Source organism: Aspergillus niger (assembly GCF_000002855.4).
Source record: "Aspergillus niger supercontig An13".
Lineage (NCBI taxonomy): Eukaryota > Fungi > Ascomycota > Eurotiomycetes > Eurotiales > Aspergillaceae > Aspergillus > Aspergillus niger.
The window spans coordinates 142,163-163,049 of NT_166528.1; the positions used below are offsets into that span (position 1 = coordinate 142,163).

Consider the following 20,887-nt stretch of genomic DNA (forward strand, 5'->3'; position numbering starts at 1 on the left):
GAAACTGTACAAGGCAAACACCATGAAACTCAACAACTACTTCCTAGCCGCCGCAGGAAGACTATATCCTCTCGTCATGAAATCCGTATTCTTGGCATGGCCATCCTTAGTCTCCTTTGTGAAGAGACTGCTAATATTGTCACTAGTCCCCAGCATCTTCCGCCGCTTTTTCTTCTCGTTTTCCTCCTCCAGCACCCGCGCCGTCAGCAATGCAGTAGCAGCATTCTTGATACCACTCGAGCCACCCGGTGTGGGTGTAGATGTGTTGCTCCGACTGGCAGTCGCACTCGTAGATTTTTCCGTGGGCTTTGGTTCCTTGCCCGCATCCGCCGCATCACCATTCGCGGCGTTCTTCTTGCGCTTCTTCGAGCCGGGGGCCTTTTTCAAAGAGTGCGTGAGACCTTGTTCTGCAAGCTTATGTCCACGCTCAATGAGCTGCTGTTTGTCGGCTTCTTTTGTGGGAAGGATGGGAATCACGTTGTCGGGGGTGTATGGCTCGTCGCACTAGATCTCATTAGCACCAACATGAAGACCAAAAACGTATGGGCTGAGATAACATACCTGCAAACACTTATCTCCCTTAAGTTGGCGGATTGCCTCCTCCGAGAAAACATGACCGCACGGCACCAAATAAACCGACTTTACATTCGGACCCAACTGCTTCGCCGTGACGGGACAGATCCACCCCTCACGCTTGTCCTGCTTTCCATTCGCGGGATGGGCTTCGCGCTCTGTGTCGACTTCAAACTTGAGCTCCACGACGTCCCGGAGTCCCTTGACCCGTCCACAGAGGATCTCTTCGCAATCGGCCTTGGAGCTGATGCCGTCGGCTTCGTCGCCGGGAAGAAGGAATCTGAGAATGGCATCTTTGTTGTAGAGATTCCCGACGCTGTCGGAGACAATGGGTCGCATCAATTGGTTGTGCGATATCGGACATGTCGTCCACGAGTGTTCTTGTTGTTCACGCTGCGCCTCTTTTACTTGCGCTGTGCTGGGGTTGCGGGCCGCTTCGCGGACGAGCTCGCGACGGGTTGGGATACTGGTGATGCGGGTGATTAGTTTGTGCTTTTTGATAGACTGGGGGTGTAAGAGGCTTGTTGAGCATACCTGCCACCATCATTACCCATGTTGTCGCTGGAAAAACGAGAAAATGGTAACTGAAAAGTAGTAGAAGGGAAGTTCGACTTATTGCGCGCTCGCCACTCATTTACAGAAACAGCGGCAGGCCGATAAGGAGCTGAGTCAGCGAGCCCCAGAATGGGCGGGCGATTATCACCAGCTGGCCAGAAGCTCTCTCCGCATTCCTGATGGTGGATTGATTGATGAATTGATTGCTTTTTTGTCTTGCTCTTGTTAGTTTGTTCTCTAGTGCCCCTACACAGCATTGGTCAGGGAGCTCAATGCTGCCACTGCCACCATGATACTTCCTCAGGGATCGCTCTTCTTGGTGAGCATAGCTGCTTGCTCGACCGTCGTGGCTGCGGCGGGTGATGCCTCCTCTCGTCCCCGGGGTGTAGGTCCCGAATGTAAGTGCCACTTATATACCTACTTAGGCTGAGGCGGTGCTACACGCAACCATTCTATTCCAACTTGCATCCTCGCCATAATCTTGTTTTTTTGTCGGCATTGGTCATGCTAACTGGTTTCGTCTAATGGTTGGCAGTCGCCAAGTTCTACAAGGATACCACCACCTTCACGTGCATCTCCCACCCAGCCATCCAGATCCCCTTCTCCGCCGTGAACGATGATTACTGTGACTGTCCGGATGGCAGTGATGAGCCTGGCACATCTGCCTGTGCCTTCCTGTCTCGCAACTCCGCCCTAACACCGGGTGAGCGCCCCGGCAGCGACGATCTCGAGCTGACATCCGCCCTGCCGGGTTTCTACTGCAAGAACAAGGGCCACAAGCCCGGCTACGTCCCCTTCCAGCGGGTCAATGACGGCATCTGTGACTATGAGCTCTGCTGCGACGGCAGTGACGAGTGGGCCCGCCCTGGCGGCACCAAGTGTGAAGACAAGTGCAAGGAGATCGGCAAGGAATGGCGGAAGAAGGAGGAGAAGAGACAGAAGTCCATGACTGCGGCTTTGAAGAAGAAGAAGGATCTGCTTGTGGAGGCTGGTAGACAGCAGAAGGAGGTCGAGGACAATATCAAGCGTCTGGAAGTTGAAATTCAGGCCCAGGAGCTGAAGGTCAATGATCTTCAGGCGGAGCTGGAGGAGGTGGAGCAGCAGGAGGCGAGCAAGGTCGTGAAGGGCAAGACGGCGGGCAAGGTTAATGTGCTTGCTGGGTTGGCTAAGAGCCGGGTTGAGGAGCTTCGAAACGCCCTGATGGACGTCCGCAAGGAGCGTGATGATACCCGTGCCCGTGTGAAGGAGCTCGAAGAGATTCTGTCTAAGTTCAAGGTGGAATACAACCCTAACTTCAACGATGAGGGCGTTAAGCGCGCTGTGCGCAGCTGGGAAGACTACGCCGCCAAGGGCACCCTTGAGGGCGCCGTGAACAACGCTCAGGACCGTGATTTGGATGAAATTGCTAAGCCCGATGATGAGAAGGCGGGCATCAACTGGGAACAGTGGGAGAATGAAGAGGATGGGTGTGAGGCTGGTCTTGGTATGTAAATCATTTCAGAGTGAGGGTTATCGATGTTCCCGCGCTAACATCAGATTTAGTCTACCAGCTGGCAGCCTACCTTCCGCCTTCTTTGGTCGAGTTTATCGAAGGCAAGGTGCTCTTCGTCAGAGGTCTCTTGGAAGATAACGGAATTCTACCCAAGGCGGCCGAGACTTCTACGTCCGAATCCAAGGTTGTGTCAGAAGCCCGAGAAGCCGTGAAGTCAGCAGAGAAGGAGCTTGGAGACAAGCAGAAGCAGCTGAAGGATCACAAGTCCGATCTTGAGACGGACTATGGTGTCGGATCCATCTTCCGTGCCCTCAAGGGCGTTTGCATCTCCAAGGACTCGGGTGAGTACACGTATGAGCACTGCTTCCTGGACCAGACAAAACAGATTCCAAAGAAGGGCGGCGGATCCACACGCATGGGCAAGTACACCGGCATTGGGTCGGTCAGTGTTGATGTGCTCAACGAGGCGGGCGAGATTGTCCCCGAAGACAGGGTCACTCTTCAGTACGCCAACGGACAAGGCTGCTGGAATGGACCGGCCCGCTCGACGACGGTCATCCTGACATGCGGCGAAGAGGATGCGATCCTGAAGGTGGCCGAAGACGAGAAGTGCGTGTACTCGATGCATGTCACGTCGCCGGCCGTGTGTCCCGGAGGCGATGAGGGCGCAACTGCCCCGAACCGCAAGGATGAGCTGTGAGCAGTGATGGGACCATATTTAGGGTTATATCAGAGCGCTACAAGTCTATAGGTTTTGCTTATTTGAATTGCATACACAGCATCTGTTGTTCTGACAGCAATCATGAGCTACTGACCTAATGGCCTTAGTATTGACTAGGCAGCTGCCAACTAGCAGAACTGCTGATTAGCGGGTGGCATCGGAGTAGCTTCTGTTGCTTATCAGAATCCCGGGCTCCCATTCCCTAATGTAGCCGACCAGTGAGTGCTGTCCTTTTGACGCAGCAGACAGGTTCAGAAAGGTCCGTCTGACCAGGTGGGATCTTCCATCCTGCAATCCCAACCCTACATACAGTAGACGCAGTTAAATACTTGGTGTAGCAACCCCACCACCCTCGAAACCGATCAGACGATGCTGCAAGCAACTCACTTGGTTGGCTCGCCCCGGCTATTAACAAATCTACAAATCCCATAACAACCAGGCAATGATAAGCAGATGGAATAATAATAGGAGGTTGGTTGGTTGGTAGTTTGGGTGTTCTTTCTATGGCATTCCTCTCTGAGAGTGACCCTGGTCCACTGTAAGGTATCCAAGTATACCCCGCCCGCGGGGCTGCTGATTAGTTGGTGATGACTGCGAACGAACCTTCTTCTCCCCTTATGTTATTCTGGCTTACACAAGTACACCCATTTCTCTGATTAGCGCGGCTTTCGCGGCTGGGGATACCATCTACTAAGTTTGGCTTCTCAGGCAGTGCTGGGTTCAGGGTTCCACTCCTTCCGGTGCCTGCCACCATCGAGGGTTTTGAAACACCTGGTGGGGGAGAGGAGGAGAGGAGATTCCTTCCCCAAAGCTGAAAGAGGTAAATGGAGCAAGGCTTCGCTTTGGAGGAAGTTAGCAGGGAAGCTTAGATACGAGGCAGAATCATACCATGATCGTCCTGGAAGCAGCAGGGCATGTACAGTAATAGGAAAATTTAGTAGTTCTGTGGATAGAGGGGGTTACTTGCCATCATTATCACCACCAGCATGAATATTTTACACAAGACACTCCCCAATTCTATCTACATCTTCTACATGTAGTAACAGTCACCACAAACAATCAATTAGATGTGTAAAAAGGCTGTCAAAGAGGAAGTGGAATATAATCTTACCGATACGGGTCGTTCACCCAGCAAAGCAAAGCAAAGCAAACCCCTCCAACATCTCCGACTTGCTGCCTCACTTTGCCTTGCCTTTTTACTCCACCTCCACCACACCCACCTTCTCCTCCTTCTCCTGCTTCAACGTGGCATGATAGCTTCCCAGCATCTTAGTCGCAGAACCACTCCTTATTATTGACCGATTGGTTGTTGGTCTGCTTCCCTTCCCAAACCCCCCCACCTTGCCATGGGAAGGCCAACCATCATCCGTCTACACGCCCAGGAAGGTTTCAAGCCAGGGCACTTCCGGAATCAAGACAGAAGAAAATAACCGGCGGGCAGTTAGGAAGACCAGGGTATCCCATTCTTTGCACTGGCAAACTAACGCAGTGGCCTGTTTCATCAATCTACCTTCGATAATCATTGAGAAATGGCATGAATGGCAATCATCCATGCCCGCAACACACACTATCACTACTTAGCAAGTACAAGAACGAACAAATAAAAAGCACCAGAAAATACAAGCCAGGGTACAAAGTATATACTTCAAACTAAAGTCCCTAAAACCAGTAACTACTACCAAACCATGTTCTCCCACGCCTCGCTGCAGCAGCAAAGTAGACTTGGACCCAGTCATCTATAGCACTAATCCACCTCGACCTGCAGTACCATATATGGAGTACAACACTACTAGTACTACTACTGTGGGACACAGCAAGTACCCATCGTGTATCCACTACAACTCAAAAGTGATAGTCCCCAATCCGTCACCTGGCAGAATATCATTCCAGGGATGGATGGGATCGGTGGAGGAGGGGCAAAAGGCAAAGCAAACAGTCGTACAGAATATTATTTCTTTCCCCTCAAGAAGAGCATATAAATACCCTCCTGGTTCCCACATCCTCCCTCATTCTTATTCTTGCTCATTCACTGCTGTTCTGTTCACTGCAAAAAGATACTTTCCCTTACCTCGAATACTTTCATAGTATATACATACATACTACTATACACCCCATCTACCACCATGGCCCCCTGCGAGTGCAAGTGCTGCTCTGGCAGCTGCAACTCCTGCTCTTGCTCTAACTGCAAGGTGTGTACCCCGCCAAATACTATATGGCACCATAGCTATGAGAGGATAGTATGGGTGTCCAAAGGAGACTAACGACGGTTCAACTACTATAGCACTAAGCAAATCAACCCATTGCAATACAATTTTTACTATGACAACAACGACGTCCTTTCCTGTCATTCTCGCCTCGCCACGCCTCGCATAGTTTGCTATCGTTGAAATATTACAGAAAAGCAAAGAAAAAAACAGAAGATGTCAAGTGCAGATGTCTTGCTCGCTATTGTTACGGCTTCTTTGGCTCGATGCGACTGTTGATTTTAGGGGAGTGGGATCAAGGTCATCGGTGTAGGGAGATTGGCTGCATGCTATGTATGGGAGAGATGAGGTTATGACTTTTGGTTCTTTACTACTCACATTGAGATGTCTTGAGTGTTCAAACGTATATATTTCTTATTCATTCTATTTGTTTCGCTTTGTTTATTTATTTAACTTGCTTCATTTGGGTATTGCTGGTGATAGCGTAGATTCATGCAGTAGCCGGAGGTCGGGGCACAAAGTAATATTTTCCTAATTATATGTCAACTGATTTTATAGGTCGATCTCTACTAGATCTGAAAATATGCATTCATTGCTATGGATTTAGGTTGTTTTGAAATTGTGTATGTCTAGCATCGAGTGACCATTCATCCATCCTTCTAGTAACTATTTTTGAGCTAGCTTGAAGACTACTAGTTTGCCTGGTATATCATGTACGATAGACTTTAGAGAACCGGGCCATGAAGGGGGGTCAGCAGGACATACTGCATGCATGCTATGACCACCAGCAAGTTCGTGGTTTATCACATGCCTCTTTTGTATGGTCTACGGTAATTTGGCTGTCTAGGCATGTCATAGTATGAGGGAACAAGGTATGGAACAATCAGCGTAGCATCTTCTATTACTACTCCATGAGATCTAGATCAGATAGGTACAAGCAGGTCGTCCTCCGATTCTATTCATATGGCCCTTTAAAGCGATAAGTTTATTTCTGTATGATAAAAACAAAGAGCTATCAGTATAGTCTTCAACAAGTAGTTGAGAAATATGGAAACGTACGGGGCACTGGCACTGGCCGGCGGGGCACTGGCAAGAGGCGCCGCAGCTGCAACCGTGGTCGTTACCTGTGGGTGAGCGACGTTAGCAACCTTGTATACCCAGTTGATAACAAAATATTATGAAGTTATATGAGCAAGAGGATTTGCCAGGGCACAGATGACGAGTCGAAGCAAACATCAAACAGATTCAAAGTCCCATCCATCCATACCCCGCACTAGTAAACAAACAAGGATGCTTCAAGGGGACTAAGCAAAACACTTACCCATGATGACTGGTTTTAAAGAAGTAGAAGAGTCTTCTGGATTTGGGTGTCAAAGGACAAAAGTCTTCTTTTTCTCGAAGATGGAAAGAAAAAGTGGTCAGGGTGGTGGCAGTGATTTGGGAGACGGGAAGAAAGAGAGAGCGGGGTATTTATAGTTGCGAGGGTCTTAGCGGGTCTGAACTTGAGCACATTTCTGCACGTCGTCTCCAGTCACCACCGCCAGCCATCTTCCTGACTGGATACCATCTATCCTGTTGCTGCAGGTTGGTCGTAAGCTCTTTTCTATGCTTGATGCAGCAGGGCAGATGCATGGATTACTACATCATTGTTTTTACTCTTGCTTTCTCTCCCAGCTAACATTATATTGTGACCCAGATAGTGAATGACCTGCAGCTGAACTCGATCAAGCACTCTACAGTGAGATAAATTCAACTACTTTTACAGCTATTGGCCGACCGTTGAACATGCAGGGGGACAAGGTGACACCAATTTCTTGCCTGTGTGGAGATGTGGCACAGGAAGTCGAGCTGAAGCAGTCCGCCAACCATTCGGCACTCAACTTCTGTCATTGCACCGCCTGTCGCACGGTCACCGGAATGCTGTGCTCTACATACTACACCCTGCAGGCTGAGCCAGAGATCCTTGACAGCCTCCAGGTGTACCAGGAAGCTGATTGCATAAGCCGCTACTTTTGTAAGACTTGTGGCGCTCATGTCTTTGCCCACGCCAAAAACACAGGGCAATTTTTTGTCGCAGCCGGACTGCTGGTGGGGAGACTACCCCCGACTAATTCTATACGGCATTGGCGGGCTGCCGAGACGCGTGATGGTGGCCTGACGCCCTTTCTCTCTGGACAGCCAGAAGAATCTGCTCCAGCATGTTGGCTACGCACTGTTCCGAGCAACCAAGCAAGCCATACCGAGGTCGGACTCGAGCTCTCGTCCCGGGATTCTGACGAGCTACTTGCCCGTTGTCATTGCGGGGGCGTTGAATTTTATATCACGCGGCCCGATTCTTCATCCACTAAGCCAACGTCACCGTGGTCCGATCTGCTCGCACCGTATCATTCAAGCTCCTCAAGCAATCCACAAGACGTGAAGTGGTGGCTGCAGGATGAAAATACTAAGTATTTGGCGGGTACCTGCGCCTGTCCATCCTGTCGTCTAGCCAGTGGTTTCCCCATTCAGCCATGGGCGTTTGTTCCTTTATCGAATCTCTACAACACCCGTAAGGCGCCACTGGCATTTGGCACCGGTACGATGCGGCAGTACAAGAGTTCTCCAGGCGTTTACCGCGAGTTCTGCAGTCGCTGCGGTGCATCCATCTTCTGGCACGATGACGAAAGGCCACTGCTGATAGACGTGAGTGTTGGCCTCCTTCGAGCAGAAGAGGGTTCTAGGGCCAGTGGGTGGTTGAAATGGGTCACGCAAAGAGTAAGTTTTGCGGAGATGGCAGCAGATCAGGCGTTGATCCAACAGCTGCAAAATGGGCTGAAGATATTTGGGGACGGAAATTAGGATGCACAGTAGTTTTGAACCATGCTTGCCATTCCATACGTTAACCGTATATTCATCTAGTTTATCTGGTTGTAGTAACTATAGCTGTTTAATGGGCCGGCGGAGATAAGGAAAAGTGGGATGGAGGGTTATCCTCACCGCTTTCCCAACGCAGCCCAAGACTTTCATTCCGCCGCCGCCGTTGAAAAAAAGATCCGCCAGGCGCGTCGTTGTGGGTTGATCGCATCTCAGCCTGTGTTGTCGCTGCAACTTATTTTCCCTTTTCTGATCCTATTTATTTTTTTGCTTCTCGTTCTTTCCCTTCCCCCGTCATGCCGCCGGCTTTCGAGTTCCGGGGAAATGACCGACGGTCTGGACACCATCCCCGACATGAGTTCACCTTCCGCTATGCGCGCCCTGGAACGTCCGAACGGCCGCTTTTGAGATCTAAGCGAGAGACGACCCCAGAACAGCTACTTCCCTCCGGCGCTGCAGACTCGAAACCAGCCCTGAAGTTCGCTCCTGTTGCGAACCTTAGCGATAGCGAGGAAGCTGATATGGACGTCTCTTCGGAGGATGAGGATGAAGCAGCCCACCCGCGCAAAAAGCGTGCGGTCGATCCCAACAATAGCGGCACCGCGACGGCTGCTCCAGCACCACCACCACCTGCCCCCAAATGGTCCAATCCCGACCCCTATACTGTCTTGCCTCCTCCGGACGAGACCCAGTCGAAGAGAGTGGACGTCGTCAAATTGATTCGCAAGGCCCGCATTGCTGCAACCGCGGCACAACCCACACAGGAAGATGCGGTGAAGACCAACGAGGACTTTATCTCGCTAAGTGGCTTGGTTGATGAAGATGAAGGCGGTGGAAACGCGCCCGAAGGAGCGCCAACCGGTCCTAGGCGCCAGCTAGAGGGTAAAGACTCGGCGTTTGGAAGCAGAAAGAGGACATACGATGATGAGATCAAGGGTGTCTCTAAGAAGACTGGGAAGCCGTTGAGCAAATACTATGATGATGGCTCAATTATTGACGAGTGGAGAGCCCGTTCATCGGAAAATGCAACACCGTGGGCAAGTAGCATGGCTCCCAGTCTGCATGTGGGCGCAAGGTGCGTGTTAATCTATGGTGAATAAGGAGATGTCATTCTGACCAAAGCAGGCTGCACAATGAGATTCTGAGCTTTTACCACTGGGTCAAACCGGTGCGCTATGAACAAATCGTGCGAGAGGACTTGGTGGCGAGGCTACAGGCTGCATTCCAGAGCAGGTACTATGGGGTGCAGCTTCGGCCATTTGGCTCCTTTGCCTCGGGTCTATACCTACCCACCGCCGATATTGACCTTGTTCTGCTCTCCACAAACTTCATGCGCAACGGTATCAAGACATTTGGTGAACGGAAAGGCCAGATCTACGCATTCTCTGCATTCCTGAAGAACCTGAACATAGCGGTGCCCAATTCTATCGAGACGATCGCACATGCCCGAGTACCTATTCTGAAGTTCGTGGATAAATTGACCGGTCTGAGAGTGGACTTGTCCTTCGACAACGACAGTGGGCTAGTGGCCAACGAAACCTTCCAGCAGTGGAAGGCTGAGTATCCTGCGATGCCTGTTATCGTGTCTGTCATTAAGCAATTCTTGCTTCTTCGAGGCCTCAATGAAGTCCCAACTGGCGGCTTGGGAGGGTTTTCCATCACTTGCCTCGTCACAAGTCTTTTGCAGCACCTGCCGCATGGCCATGGGACGCCAAATTTGGGCAGCGTTTTGATGGATTTCTTCGAGTTTTACGGTAACGGTTTTGATTACGATTCCGTTGGAATACGCTTCAACCCACCGGGCTACTTCAATAAGGTAAGCTATCTCAATGACAGTTTGTGTGCGTATCGACTAACGGATTTCCTGTGCAGAGAGTCTACAAGCTTTCTTTCAACAACAGTCCCCGTCTGTCGATTGAGGACCCCAACAATGCCGACAATGATGTCTCTGGTGGAACACGGGAAATTGCGTTGATTTTCAGAGCCTTCTCAGAAGCCTATCAACGTCTCAAGGAGCGCATGATATCCACAGCCACAGCAGGCCAGACGCAGGCCAGCATTCTGGAAGCCATCATTGCTGCAAACTATGAAGAGTACACCGAGCAACGGTGGCAGCTCAAGCAGGTCTTTGACACCGACGAAAGATTTGCCCGGTACCGTCGGGCTTCCACTCCTCCGCCGCCTCCTCCCGACTCTCCTCCGGCTGATGCGGCTCCACCGCTCCCTCCTAATCCCCCTCCTGCTGCACCAAAGTCGCAGAAGGATAAGATGACCAAGCTACAGAAAAAGCAACAAGCTGCACGGGAACGTTCGGCTCGTCTCAAGCGCTTGCGTCCCGACATACCATCCATTCCCTATTCGATCAGCAATGAGCAGGCTATCAGTCTAGGCGGCTACAAGTCGCAATCAGATATGGACAGAGACCTTTTGATGCGAGAGAAGGGGATGTAGTACCTCCCAGCCAGAGCTAGGGGCTTCTTCGAAGAAGTCGACTTAAGACTTGTACAGTTTTTTCTTTCGTCTTGGGTTACCAGTGGGCACATTTTCTGTATTATACCCTGGGATAATTTCTCTGTCTTTCTGATTTCTTGTCCGCCTTTGAGCCTCTGATACCCTCCTTTTTTTTTGGCTAAAAAGATATCTGGGAGCATGGTTTACATTGGGTGTTGCTGTTCATTCGGGATATCGGAGAAATGCTGAATGTGGACGACACTGTGGGCTATGTGCACGTGATGGACTGCTATGAAGACATCTAACTAACAAGCGCAATAGAAGCTGTGATTGATATCCATTCTTTGTCAAAGCTGGGTTGGTTTTCACATTACCTGCTGCCACAATCCATTGGTTAACAGTCATGTCGCTAACGCACACACACGTCTGTTACAGGCTTTATAGATTTCTGTGATGATCTTCAGGCCAGATGTGAGTATACACACAAACGGCTTGATATCGATCAGTCATCGGCCAACAGACCCAGACAGACTTCCTTCCATGACTTGGCTACGCTAGTAGCAAAAGCAGCAGCAACAGCAGCAGAATTGCAAATATTGATTGAAATTAGAAGCATGAATCGAATTGGTACCGTACGTTCACGGAGATCTCGCGTCTCTTGTGAATTTGCAACCTATACCTACTTCCCTCCCTTTTCCCGTATCCTTCTCATCAAGGGGGCGCTATATGCGATCGCTTGGAGAGGAAGAGAGAGAGAATCGGGAATTGTTGTGGAGTTTGGGTGGATTTGGTGGGATGTGGAGATTCGGCTTTTGTATTGCAAGGAAGGCAGGTAGCTGGTCTATTCTATGCATGTGTGCTGGAGTCGCATCAAGACCATAAACATCATGTACACGTGAAGATGATATTGCAGGATTCATATGCGGTCTAGTTTTGTTCATTGACGGGCATATCTATGCAGTGAGTAAGAGGATGAAAGAAGCATTGGAGCAAATATAGTCAAGTCTTAACGGTGCATATGCATAAGTCGTCATCAATCAAAGCCCCAAAACAATTAGAACGAAAAACAGAATAACAGTATCTTCAGTGATTACAGCGCAACATCAGGCGCTGCACCAGTGGGTATCTTTTCATCGGCATCAACTGCCTCCAAAGGCGGCGTAATCATGGGCTCATCACTAGCAGCAGCAGCATCATCCTTGTCTCTGGCAGCCAGATGTTCAGCAGACAATGAATTGACGAAATCCGGAGACGGGCTGTCCCAGGCATAATCTGCCCACTCTGGGCCCAGAATTGTCCGGATATGTTGAGCCAGAGACGAGATGCGACCACGTCTGTCTTTCGACCAGGCACGATCGGTAATGATCCCTTCCGAGGGGGTCAGGATAGCAGGCGCCTGTGCGGCAGAAGGCACAGCGGACGGGGGTTGCAGTTCCGAGGACTTCGGTTCAACGTCATCATCGTCGTCCTTGATCTCCAATCCATCCACGATGCTATGCCAAACACGCAGCGTCTCATCGAGCTCTTCGAAGTTGCTCACGCCCATCACACTAACTCCTAGTCTTTCCCCGGTGCCCATACCAGCCACGGAGATAAATCCCGGATCAGCATCCCCAACCCTAACCAGCGGCGCACCCAACGCGCCAACCTGCTTTCCCTCGCGCAACCAACTCTCCAACGCAAATCGGATAGCCACAACCTCCAACTTCTCCCCCTGGCCATCGACCCACTCCGACACCTCCCGGATCTTATTCCGCAATCCATCCGGTGCGGGATGGAAATCACCCATACTTCCAATCGGCACGCCCTGTCTCCGCAACAGACCCATCCCCAACGGCGACGCATTCGTAACAACGTCCACACCAGCACTCACGAACCTCGGCAATCCCCGCGACAAGAGTCTCGTGTTCTGCAGCGTGTAATTCGCATACGACTGCACGATATCTAACGGCTCGCCGGTCTCGCGGAGGACCAGCTCCGCTATCTCCGCCAACACGTCAATGGGGAACCCCGAGATGCCGACATACTTGATGGTTCCCTCGGTATCGCGGATGCGACGCAATTCACGGATAGCGGTTAGGGCTTCCTGGCGGGAAACGAACTCGACGTCGTGGCAGTAGACGACGTCTAGGTAGTCGGTGTGTAGGCGCTGGAGACTGCGACGGACGCTTTGGCGCACCCAGGCAGGGGAATAGTCAAAGGAGGAGGAAGCGATGCGGCCGACTTTGGTGAGGATGTGGTAGGATGAGCGGGGGTGGTGGGTGCGGACGTAGTCGGTGGCTAGGGCGCGGCCGAGGAGTTCTTCGGCGGGACCGTAGTAGGGGGATGTGTCGAAGGCGCGGATGCCGGAGGTGAAGGCGCGCTGGACCAGTTCGGTGGTGGGGAGGGCGAAGGGGTCGTGGTTGTATTGGTTGTTGAAGGTTGCGGTGCCCATTATCAGTGGCGGGAGGGCCGCTGAGAGGGGGGTGGAGGGCCGGGGCATTGTTGGTTCTTTTCTTCTGTCTGTGTTTCTGTTTTGTAGGGCTGATGATGAATAGTAGGAGGGAGAGTATTTACAATAAGGAATGGGAGGAAGAGGGGTGAGAAAAGTAAAAGAGACAGAGGAAAAGAGAGGATGGCGAGGGGAAATAATAAAAGGACAAAAGGAGGGGAAAGAAAAACTGCGGCGGAGATAAGAATCTCTTCCGGGCAATATTCCCCGCTGGGGCGATTCCGCTCCGCGATGGCGCCATGATGGCTGACGATGAGCATTACTTTATGATCATTAAAAGATGGAAAGATTACTTCTCAAGATTGACGTTGACAATGCTAACATTTGTACACAATTCTCAGCGGAATCATGACCTTCCACGCAATTCGTGGAGGGTACTAAAGTACAGGTATCAATCCTCTGAACAGGACACAAGAGGGGAGAAGGGATCATTAAGAACAGGAAAAGGAAAAGAACACAAAGATGGGATCATCCTTGTGCTCTGCCAGGCTCGTAGGCCCTTCGTCTTTCGAATAATATACACATATACTCTCAGTCAGGACGGAGAATGGCCCGGCGAAGGCGCAACAAACACCAGACTGTCTGTCGACTCAGCCTGGAATCCGATATGCCATATGCCCTTCACTCAAACCGAGTTCATCTGCCTTGACGAGATGCAAGCCACCGTATAGAATATAGGAATCTAAACTCTTTCCAAGCTGCAAGTTGGAATCACCAAAACGCCATGCTATGCCGCGAAAACCGAGAGGGAGAAAAACAGGAGGTCGAGGGGATCTTTAAAAGGGGCTTCCAATGGCCGGCGCAACTGCTTCGACCCTGTTGATGAGAGCCAAGCTTAAATCGATCGAAACGCAAGATCTCCCAGATGGCAGCCCGAGAGCAATCAATCATTCCTGAAGAAGTTGAGCTGGGTGCTATAGGCAGAAAGGGACGCATTCACCGGTCCTTATATACCTTGGGCTTCCAGCCTTCGCGCAGTTCCTTCTCCTCGGCGACCTTGCGCTCGGCCTGTCGAATCTCCATCTCTAACCTTTCCCGGGCCCGAAGAATCTTGCTTTGTAGGTAGAAACTACCACCTTTCTGGGGATCGTTGAGGTCGAACAGCTTCTTGAAACGCTCCATCACTTGCTCCAGGTTGGCCTCGCCGTTTTGCGGCGGCTTAACGTTGAGAATCTTGCAGGCCTCGTCGAGAGTCAATCCGGAAGACATGCTGGCGCCGACCTTCTTGCCCGTCTGCGCGGCGTACTTGGAGGAGGCTTGGGCTTGCTTGTAGGCCTCGGCGAAGGCCTTGCCGAAGACACGGGCGCCCGTGACGACGACTTGAGTGACGATACGATGAGCCTGTTGGGTGAGAAGGGAGCATGGTTAGTATATCTGAGCAAATGGTGCCGATCGGGATGGAGAAGGCATCATATTGGCTTCATGAGTGGAAGGATGTCCACATACCATGATGACTGGAGTTGACAGCCGATGAACGGACTTTCAAAAATTAATCAAAGCTCCAGGAGCGACGGCGAACAAAAGAAATGATGTGACCGGGGAGTAGTGGAGGGAGTCCCTGGCTGGATCAAGAAGGGAGCGGAAAGCGGATTCGATGGCGATGGAAACAGACGGAGAGGGAAAAATTCGGCAGCGCTTTAGTCCGTTTTGCCGTACCGCCGCGGCCTGAGGCGACCCCGGATTGGTTCCTGGATTGGATGTACTGACTACTAATTTAGTAGACTAACTATTGGACTGATGATGACGGGGTTGCGATGTTTGACCGTCAAAAAGAAAGCATCTATCCCCTACTTGATACTTCAGCTGCTGTACCTCTGTAGATTATTCAATAAAATCAAATGATGATCTGTTATTTGCAGGGTTTCCCTGTGTGTCTCTCCTCTGGTCCTTTACTCGATGCATCGCATCTATACGAATGTGACTGTCACTGACGGTATCCATACCCGCCTGTCACTTCAAGTTCCCACATTGTGTACTGTGTAAATTCTAGTATGGTATGGTATTATCCGGTCCAGGCAGGCTGTCACATGTTCCGAGCAGCAGACGAAAAGCTTCAATTCTCAGCTGCACCCGCGGATCTCTGGCTATTCCCCCCTTCCATCCCCGCAGATGATCGGCCTCCAGAGACCTTGTCTCTAACTTTTGGTCCCCCATCTTTCGTTGGGCCCGACCAGCATTTATTGTGTGTCTCTCGCCCTTTTCCTTCTCCTCTCTCTTCTCCGCGTCTCACCGCCCGCAATGACCTTGGATGCATATGACGTCTCTGTTGTTGGATGGCAGCTCTCGGTAGGTGATACAAACAAATGCACTTTCTGACTCTGACAACTCTCCACTTCTTACATCCTTCGAATACCTGGTCCACGTGGACGAGCCGCTCTCATCCCACTACCGCCCCGAATACTAATGTCGCGACAGAAGATATTCCGTGGATAGATTCCATGGCCCCATCATCATCCACGCAGGACCATGCTGACTCTCAGCCTCCGACGGTCGCTGCTTTCTCCCCCACCACCATCTCAGGCTCGTCCGTGACATCGAGACAGCGCTCCAGCATCATCGTGCATCGCAAATCGCCGCTACTGGTGGCCACGCCCCCTCAGATCACCCGGGCATTGGCCTACTCGCATCCGTTTATTCTCCCCTTGAACAAGCTCGTTGGATTGCTCACATGGACGACCGGAGACGGTTGGCAGAGCTTCCTGCTGGTAGCGGGATTCTGGACGCTGGTTCTCTATGGCGACGTGATCGTTACTTGGACCGGGCCACTCCTCGTGGTCATTAGCCTTATTCTGGGCATGTACTGGAGACGCTACTCCCCGCTGTCGTCGAGGGCTCACTTGAGTGAGAAGCAAGGCCATCAGAGGGCTGCTTCGGAGACATTTCCTCATCGGCATGAAACGTTGGACGAAATAGTCGAGACGCTACGGACATTTACCACACGTTGCAATATTCTCCTGGAGCCACTCGTTGAATTTACCGACTTCTTATCCACGCAGAGGACGGCGACTTCTGCCACTACCCGACCAGCTCTTACGACATTATTCTTTCGAATCCTCTTCGTGACCCCAATCTGGATCGCCTTGACTCTTCCGCCGTTGTATCTGATCACCACTCGCCGAGTCATCATGACACTCGGCACCATCATTCTCACCTATCACTCTCGCCCGGCAAGAGTATCTCGTGTCATTCTTTGGCGATCGTTAACAATCCGCCGGATATGCTCTATAATTACGGGGCTATCCTTCTCTTCTACTGTTGATAAGGCGCAGTCGCTGTTAATGCAGAGCCAGGGCCATGCAATGAGCATTGCGACAAGACGTCGAGGAGACTCTTCCGGTGTAAGATTCACCTTTGTCATCTCTGAAAACCAACGTCGTTGGCTTGGGATCGGCTGGACGTACTCTCTGTTCCCTTCCGAGCGAGCTGCTTGGACAGACGAGCATTTGAACCACGTCCCGTCGAAGGAGGAATTCGAGTTACCCGGTGTCGCAAACGGCAATGCTCAGTGGCGCTGGGTCGAAGGGAGTGACTGGCGTATTGAAGGGGCCGACGAGTCAGGAAAGTCGGATGCCAAAGCCGATGGCGGAGGCTGGGTCTACTATGACAATAAGGTGGGACACATTGTTTCCCATTTTCTGACAAATGTCCAGGTGCCAGGGTTGCTAACAGCATGGGAACAGTGGAATGACGGTCGTCGTGGCCAGGATGGTTGGGATCGATACACCCGTCGTCGGAAGTGGTGTCGTGACGCCGAACTAGTTGAGATTCCGTCAGCGGGCGAGAGCACCTCAGTGGAGACTAAATCGGGGATCGCTCAATCATTGGAGCAGGAAAAGGCAGCTAACGCCCATGAAAAAGAAATCTCATCGACGGTCGACGCCGACGCAGAAAGTCTCGCCCCATCGACCTCATCCAAGTCCCGCAAACGACGTTGGTTTGGGAGTACGAAGAGTGTAAGCGACAAAGCCAGCAGCATCTCCTCTGCTCCACCAACGTCCACGAATAACTCCTCCGTAGATCTCGGAAAATTAAAGTCCGCCACCCCTACCGGCAGCTACACGCCAACTGGGAAGTCCACCGCAACTGCAACCCGACCCATCAGTATTCCGCACGCCCGGAAGATGTCCAATCACTCGGGAGGCAGCGCCAGTCACAGCAGCAGCTTCGGCCGTGAGGGAAGTATCAGGGAGAAAGAGATGTCTCTTGCTCAGGATCGTCTGGACCGCTGGGGCACTCGCGCCACGGGGGGTACTGAACGAGCCGAGCGAGAGATGGGGTTAGGTGATGAGGTCAATATGGGATTGAGCTGAGCTACTGAGTCATGGAGCAGGAGGTGAAGCACACTGCGATTGGTGGCATCTCAAGAGAATGGCATTTTCTTTATTCAGAGCGGACTTCTTATTAATTATTTCGGGCTTTTATTTTGCGTCAGGCGGATGGGTGTTTTTGGGTACTTCCTTTTCTAGCTTATATTCTTATTCTGTGCGGTTTAACGCCTTGACGAAATGGAGATACCCTTGTTTACCCAAGAGAAGATCGAACTTGAAGGCTAAATGCTCGGAATAGTGTGCGTTAGTTGACGACTTTCAAGGCTGGTTACTCGGTGGTCAACATCAAATTCATTAAATGTCTATATTTAGTATCTATAGTATCTAAGCGAGAATCAAATCCCACTGTAACCGCTCCAACATGTCCAACCAATGCACATCCCCTTCTCCAGCCCACAGGATACTCAACATCTCCTTTGCTCTTCTTACATTCCCGATGCCAAAGTTCGCCTCTAACTTACTCAATGACTGTATAATGAGCTCCTGGTCTGCAGGATCCCTGCTCTCGCAGCCGGCGATGAAGAGTGGGAATGTAAGGGCAGAGTATTCACAGTGTTCGTCGAGTGGGAAAGCCCTGATTCTGCTTAGAAGTTGGTGTAGTGCGGTTGATCGGGGGAGGGAGATGGATGGTGATGGCGCCGGTACTAATTTGGATGACGCTTGTAGTGCCAATGGTAACGGAGTAGCAAGTGGTAATGATGGCGGTGACGCCATTCCCTGGTTCAGTCTCTCCAGGGTAGAATGAAGATAGAGGTATGCGGCGTCGCGGAAGCAGTTGGCTACCATGCGGAGACGGACGAGGTTTGATTCAGTTATGCCTCGTGGGATGATGTATGTGGTGTTGGTGGGGGCCCAGTCGCGGAGGGATGTGTCTCTGCGTGTGGTTGTTTGTTAGCTTTGGTTGTGTATGTTGTTGAGGGTTTACTTACATCGAGTGGACTTCTAGGTCCAAAGCTACAGGGTCTTCGGACAGTGTGGGGAGGTCGGCTATTCGGGCACAGATCTTGATGAGGTCTTCTGCGTAGCCGATGTAGATGTCGAGCTTGGAGATTTTGACGTTGCCAATGTTAAGGTCATAGTTGATGTGTTTGCGGTTGTTAATTCTAGCCATGTTATAGGCGTAGACGTAGCTATGGTGGGGTTAGCTCTCGTTCAAGGCGGCTTGGTTGTAGAGAAGGTCTTACAAGCCGCTTAAGAATTCTCTCATGTCATCGTTGAGAGCATCAACTCCACCCCGAGCCATTATGAGCTCTTGCAGGGCGTTCAGATGCACGGTCCACTGCTGAACACTTCCGCGTACGATCTCGTACTTGCAAAGCATGGCCACTGCTAGAATGGCCTCATCGGGAAGACTCCGCGGTGAATATTTAGCAATTGTCAACTGCAGCCCACTCAGTGTTCGAACGTAGTAGTCTGTCGCGGCTGTTTGGGCCTCCTGTTTGTCCCGGGACCGATTTGCAAAATGCGTTGCAGATACCGCACACAGGGCCTTCATCAGAAGAGGCGATGACAGGGCTCGAGGTATAAGAAACGATCGAAGAGGATTGTCGATACTCTCAAGGTTGGCTAGTAGCTTGGAGCCCAGCTCGGTGTGATACTGGAGATAGTGCGTATCATGATGCGACAGATGACTAAAGTACCTACTTGGTATGGGTGGAGCGACGGTGAGTGTATCGCAGGCGTCAATGTTAGGTATTGTAACCTGCATGTCTCCATATTCATTGTCTTCATTATTCCAAGAGTATAGACTGTTGTTGTCAGAATCAGCCGGAGTTGTTGGCGCTGTTGATAGACTGCTCGATACTGGGGAGCTCGGGTACAGCCAGAGCTCTTCTTCCGGGCCACGCGAGAAACTCGTTGAAGAAGATGCTGTGCTAACTCTGCGCCGTTTTGGTGCTCTGAACTGATTGAAGACATTTGCCGATGGATCTAAAGGCTCTGCCCACATTGAGCCATAACCCTCACATTTCAAGCCCAATCTGGCGCAGCTATGACAGCTATTGTAATCAAGCAGTTAGTGCCTAGTGTAACCTAGTACCAGGGACGGACTCCATCATACCAGGGTTTCGCTTCATCACACCGCTTCCGACGACGCTTGCATGTCAAGCAGCCAGACCGTGTCCACTTGGCGCCTTCTCGTCTGCATCTCCGCCTCGTCGGGGTCTGAGCCGAAGAGGGTTGTTGCACCATGATTGCAGTATTGGATACTGTCATGGGTTAGGAGCAGATTTGTAACGAACGATAGTTATTCTAGGCTATCTAGAGTTATATGAAACGACCGCTGTTGGTTTGTTCTCTTTAGTACGTGGAACTAGTATTGATTCTGGTTAGGTGAAGCCGGCATAGATGTATATTCCGGCAACGTGCACCAGCCGGATATTAGGTAGTAGATGGACCCTGGAGAAACACCAGCCAATAGACTGGCAGTCGCACCTTTCAGGAAATAAGCCGGCTGACCGTTAGTCCGAGTCACCAAACAATTGTACCTTGCTTGAAGCAGACCGAATGGAAATTGTTGAAGGACAGAAAGAGAGACGAAGGATGAGCCTCCAAGAAGGCCGGGGAAATGTCGACGCTAAACCAGATAGGGAAGGAGATACGCTCTGACTTGGCAGTATTTATCGAGGGATGGAGAAGAATTCCCCGCTTTTCGATAGTTATTCCTTTGCTGATGAAGATCTCCGGGTGAGTTATTGAAGAATAGCAAAGGAGAGATGATGATCGAGTATGACATTCGAGTACTGACAATCGTGCTCGTTTATCTAGCAAGCATGTGGCTACAAAGATAAGAAAATGGACAGCCGTTATCGGCGGGAAGGGGAAGGGGGAGAGAGAGATTATCGTCTACTCCGATCTGCTGGATGCCACTATACGGAAACAGATATGTTGATGGGATGAAAGACCCATATTACGTCTCTCGGCAATCGAGCTGCTTTGCAACGCTTATCCTCGCGTTCCTCGGACCCCGAAACGGAGGAGGAAGACCGCAAGGGGAATTCTATGACCAATGCACGGCGGCTATCAGACTGTCAATCCATGGCAGATTGGCAATCCTTGAGATCTTGAAGCCGCAGTCCCAGACTTACCGCCGCCCCACTTGTCCCAATTAGGCATGTCCATCCAGACCCGTGGGGATGCTTGCGATTCTTGCGGCTTCACCATCTCCATGAACTTCCCTTTTTCGCCTTCGTGCTGGGTCCCTCGCTGGAAGGGAGGTGT

The 20,887-nt window shown here is 51.1% G+C and overlaps 10 protein-coding genes across 10 annotated transcripts; 5 read left to right on the forward strand and 5 right to left on the reverse strand.

The window, feature by feature from the left end:
• Nucleotides 1-36: 36 nt before the first annotated feature.
• Nucleotides 37-1,127, reverse strand: An13g00610 (uncharacterized protein; the record flags this gene model as incomplete). Its single annotated transcript, XM_001396164.1, has 3 exons — nucleotides 37-504; nucleotides 562-1,039; nucleotides 1,108-1,127. The coding sequence occupies 3 exons, from the start codon at nucleotides 1,125-1,127 to the stop codon at nucleotides 37-39; spliced, it is 966 nt and encodes a 321-aa protein (XP_001396201.1).
• A 290-nt stretch (nucleotides 1,128-1,417) lies between these two features.
• Nucleotides 1,418-3,320, forward strand: An13g00620 (uncharacterized protein; the record flags this gene model as incomplete). The annotated part of the gene is made up of 3 exons (XM_059743791.1): nucleotides 1,418-1,526; nucleotides 1,664-2,611; nucleotides 2,671-3,320. 3 exons carry the CDS (start codon nucleotides 1,418-1,420, stop codon nucleotides 3,318-3,320), a joined length of 1,707 nt encoding a protein of 568 aa, XP_059602024.1.
• A 2,144-nt stretch (nucleotides 3,321-5,464) lies between these two features.
• Nucleotides 5,465-5,714, forward strand: An13g00630 (uncharacterized protein; the record flags this gene model as incomplete). Its single annotated transcript, XM_059743792.1, has 2 exons — nucleotides 5,465-5,530; nucleotides 5,580-5,714. The coding sequence occupies 2 exons, from the start codon at nucleotides 5,465-5,467 to the stop codon at nucleotides 5,712-5,714; spliced, it is 201 nt and encodes a 66-aa protein (XP_059602025.1).
• Nucleotides 5,715-7,330: 1,616 nt separating this feature from the next.
• On the forward strand, nucleotides 7,331-8,383 carry An13g00640 (uncharacterized protein; the record flags this gene model as incomplete). The annotated part of the gene is made up of 1 exon (XM_001396167.3): nucleotides 7,331-8,383. The coding sequence occupies one exon, from the start codon at nucleotides 7,331-7,333 to the stop codon at nucleotides 8,381-8,383; it is 1,053 nt and encodes a 350-aa protein (XP_001396204.1).
• A 536-nt stretch (nucleotides 8,384-8,919) lies between these two features.
• An13g00650 (uncharacterized protein) lies at nucleotides 8,920-10,849 on the forward strand (the record flags this gene model as incomplete). Its single annotated transcript, XM_059743793.1, has 3 exons — nucleotides 8,920-9,473; nucleotides 9,503-10,214; nucleotides 10,271-10,849. 3 exons carry the CDS (start codon nucleotides 8,920-8,922, stop codon nucleotides 10,847-10,849), a joined length of 1,845 nt encoding a protein of 614 aa, XP_059602026.1.
• Nucleotides 10,850-11,939: 1,090 nt separating this feature from the next.
• On the reverse strand, nucleotides 11,940-13,331 carry An13g00660 (uncharacterized protein; the record flags this gene model as incomplete). The annotated part of the gene is made up of 1 exon (XM_001396169.1): nucleotides 11,940-13,331. One exon carries the CDS (start codon nucleotides 13,329-13,331, stop codon nucleotides 11,940-11,942), a length of 1,392 nt encoding a protein of 463 aa, XP_001396206.1.
• A 945-nt stretch (nucleotides 13,332-14,276) lies between these two features.
• Nucleotides 14,277-14,789, reverse strand: An13g00670 (uncharacterized protein; the record flags this gene model as incomplete). Its single annotated transcript, XM_001396170.3, has 2 exons — nucleotides 14,277-14,681; nucleotides 14,787-14,789. 2 exons carry the CDS (start codon nucleotides 14,787-14,789, stop codon nucleotides 14,277-14,279), a joined length of 408 nt encoding a protein of 135 aa, XP_001396207.1.
• Nucleotides 14,790-15,613: 824 nt separating this feature from the next.
• On the forward strand, nucleotides 15,614-17,650 carry An13g00680 (uncharacterized protein; the record flags this gene model as incomplete). The annotated part of the gene is made up of 3 exons (XM_001396171.3): nucleotides 15,614-15,626; nucleotides 15,756-16,951; nucleotides 17,021-17,650. The coding sequence occupies 3 exons, from the start codon at nucleotides 15,614-15,616 to the stop codon at nucleotides 17,648-17,650; spliced, it is 1,839 nt and encodes a 612-aa protein (XP_001396208.1).
• A 239-nt stretch (nucleotides 17,651-17,889) lies between these two features.
• An13g00690 (uncharacterized protein) lies at nucleotides 17,890-19,858 on the reverse strand (the record flags this gene model as incomplete). The annotated part of the gene is made up of 5 exons (XM_001396172.3): nucleotides 17,890-17,970; nucleotides 18,098-18,542; nucleotides 18,598-18,798; nucleotides 18,853-19,665; nucleotides 19,728-19,858. 5 exons carry the CDS (start codon nucleotides 19,856-19,858, stop codon nucleotides 17,890-17,892), a joined length of 1,671 nt encoding a protein of 556 aa, XP_001396209.3.
• Nucleotides 19,859-20,535: 677 nt separating this feature from the next.
• Nucleotides 20,536-20,887, reverse strand: An13g00700 (hypothetical protein [truncated ORF]; the record flags this gene model as incomplete). The annotated part of the gene is made up of 2 exons (XM_059743795.1): nucleotides 20,536-20,666; nucleotides 20,755-20,887. Coding segments are annotated over 2 exons (264 nt in total), but the record flags the coding sequence as incomplete, so codon positions are not given.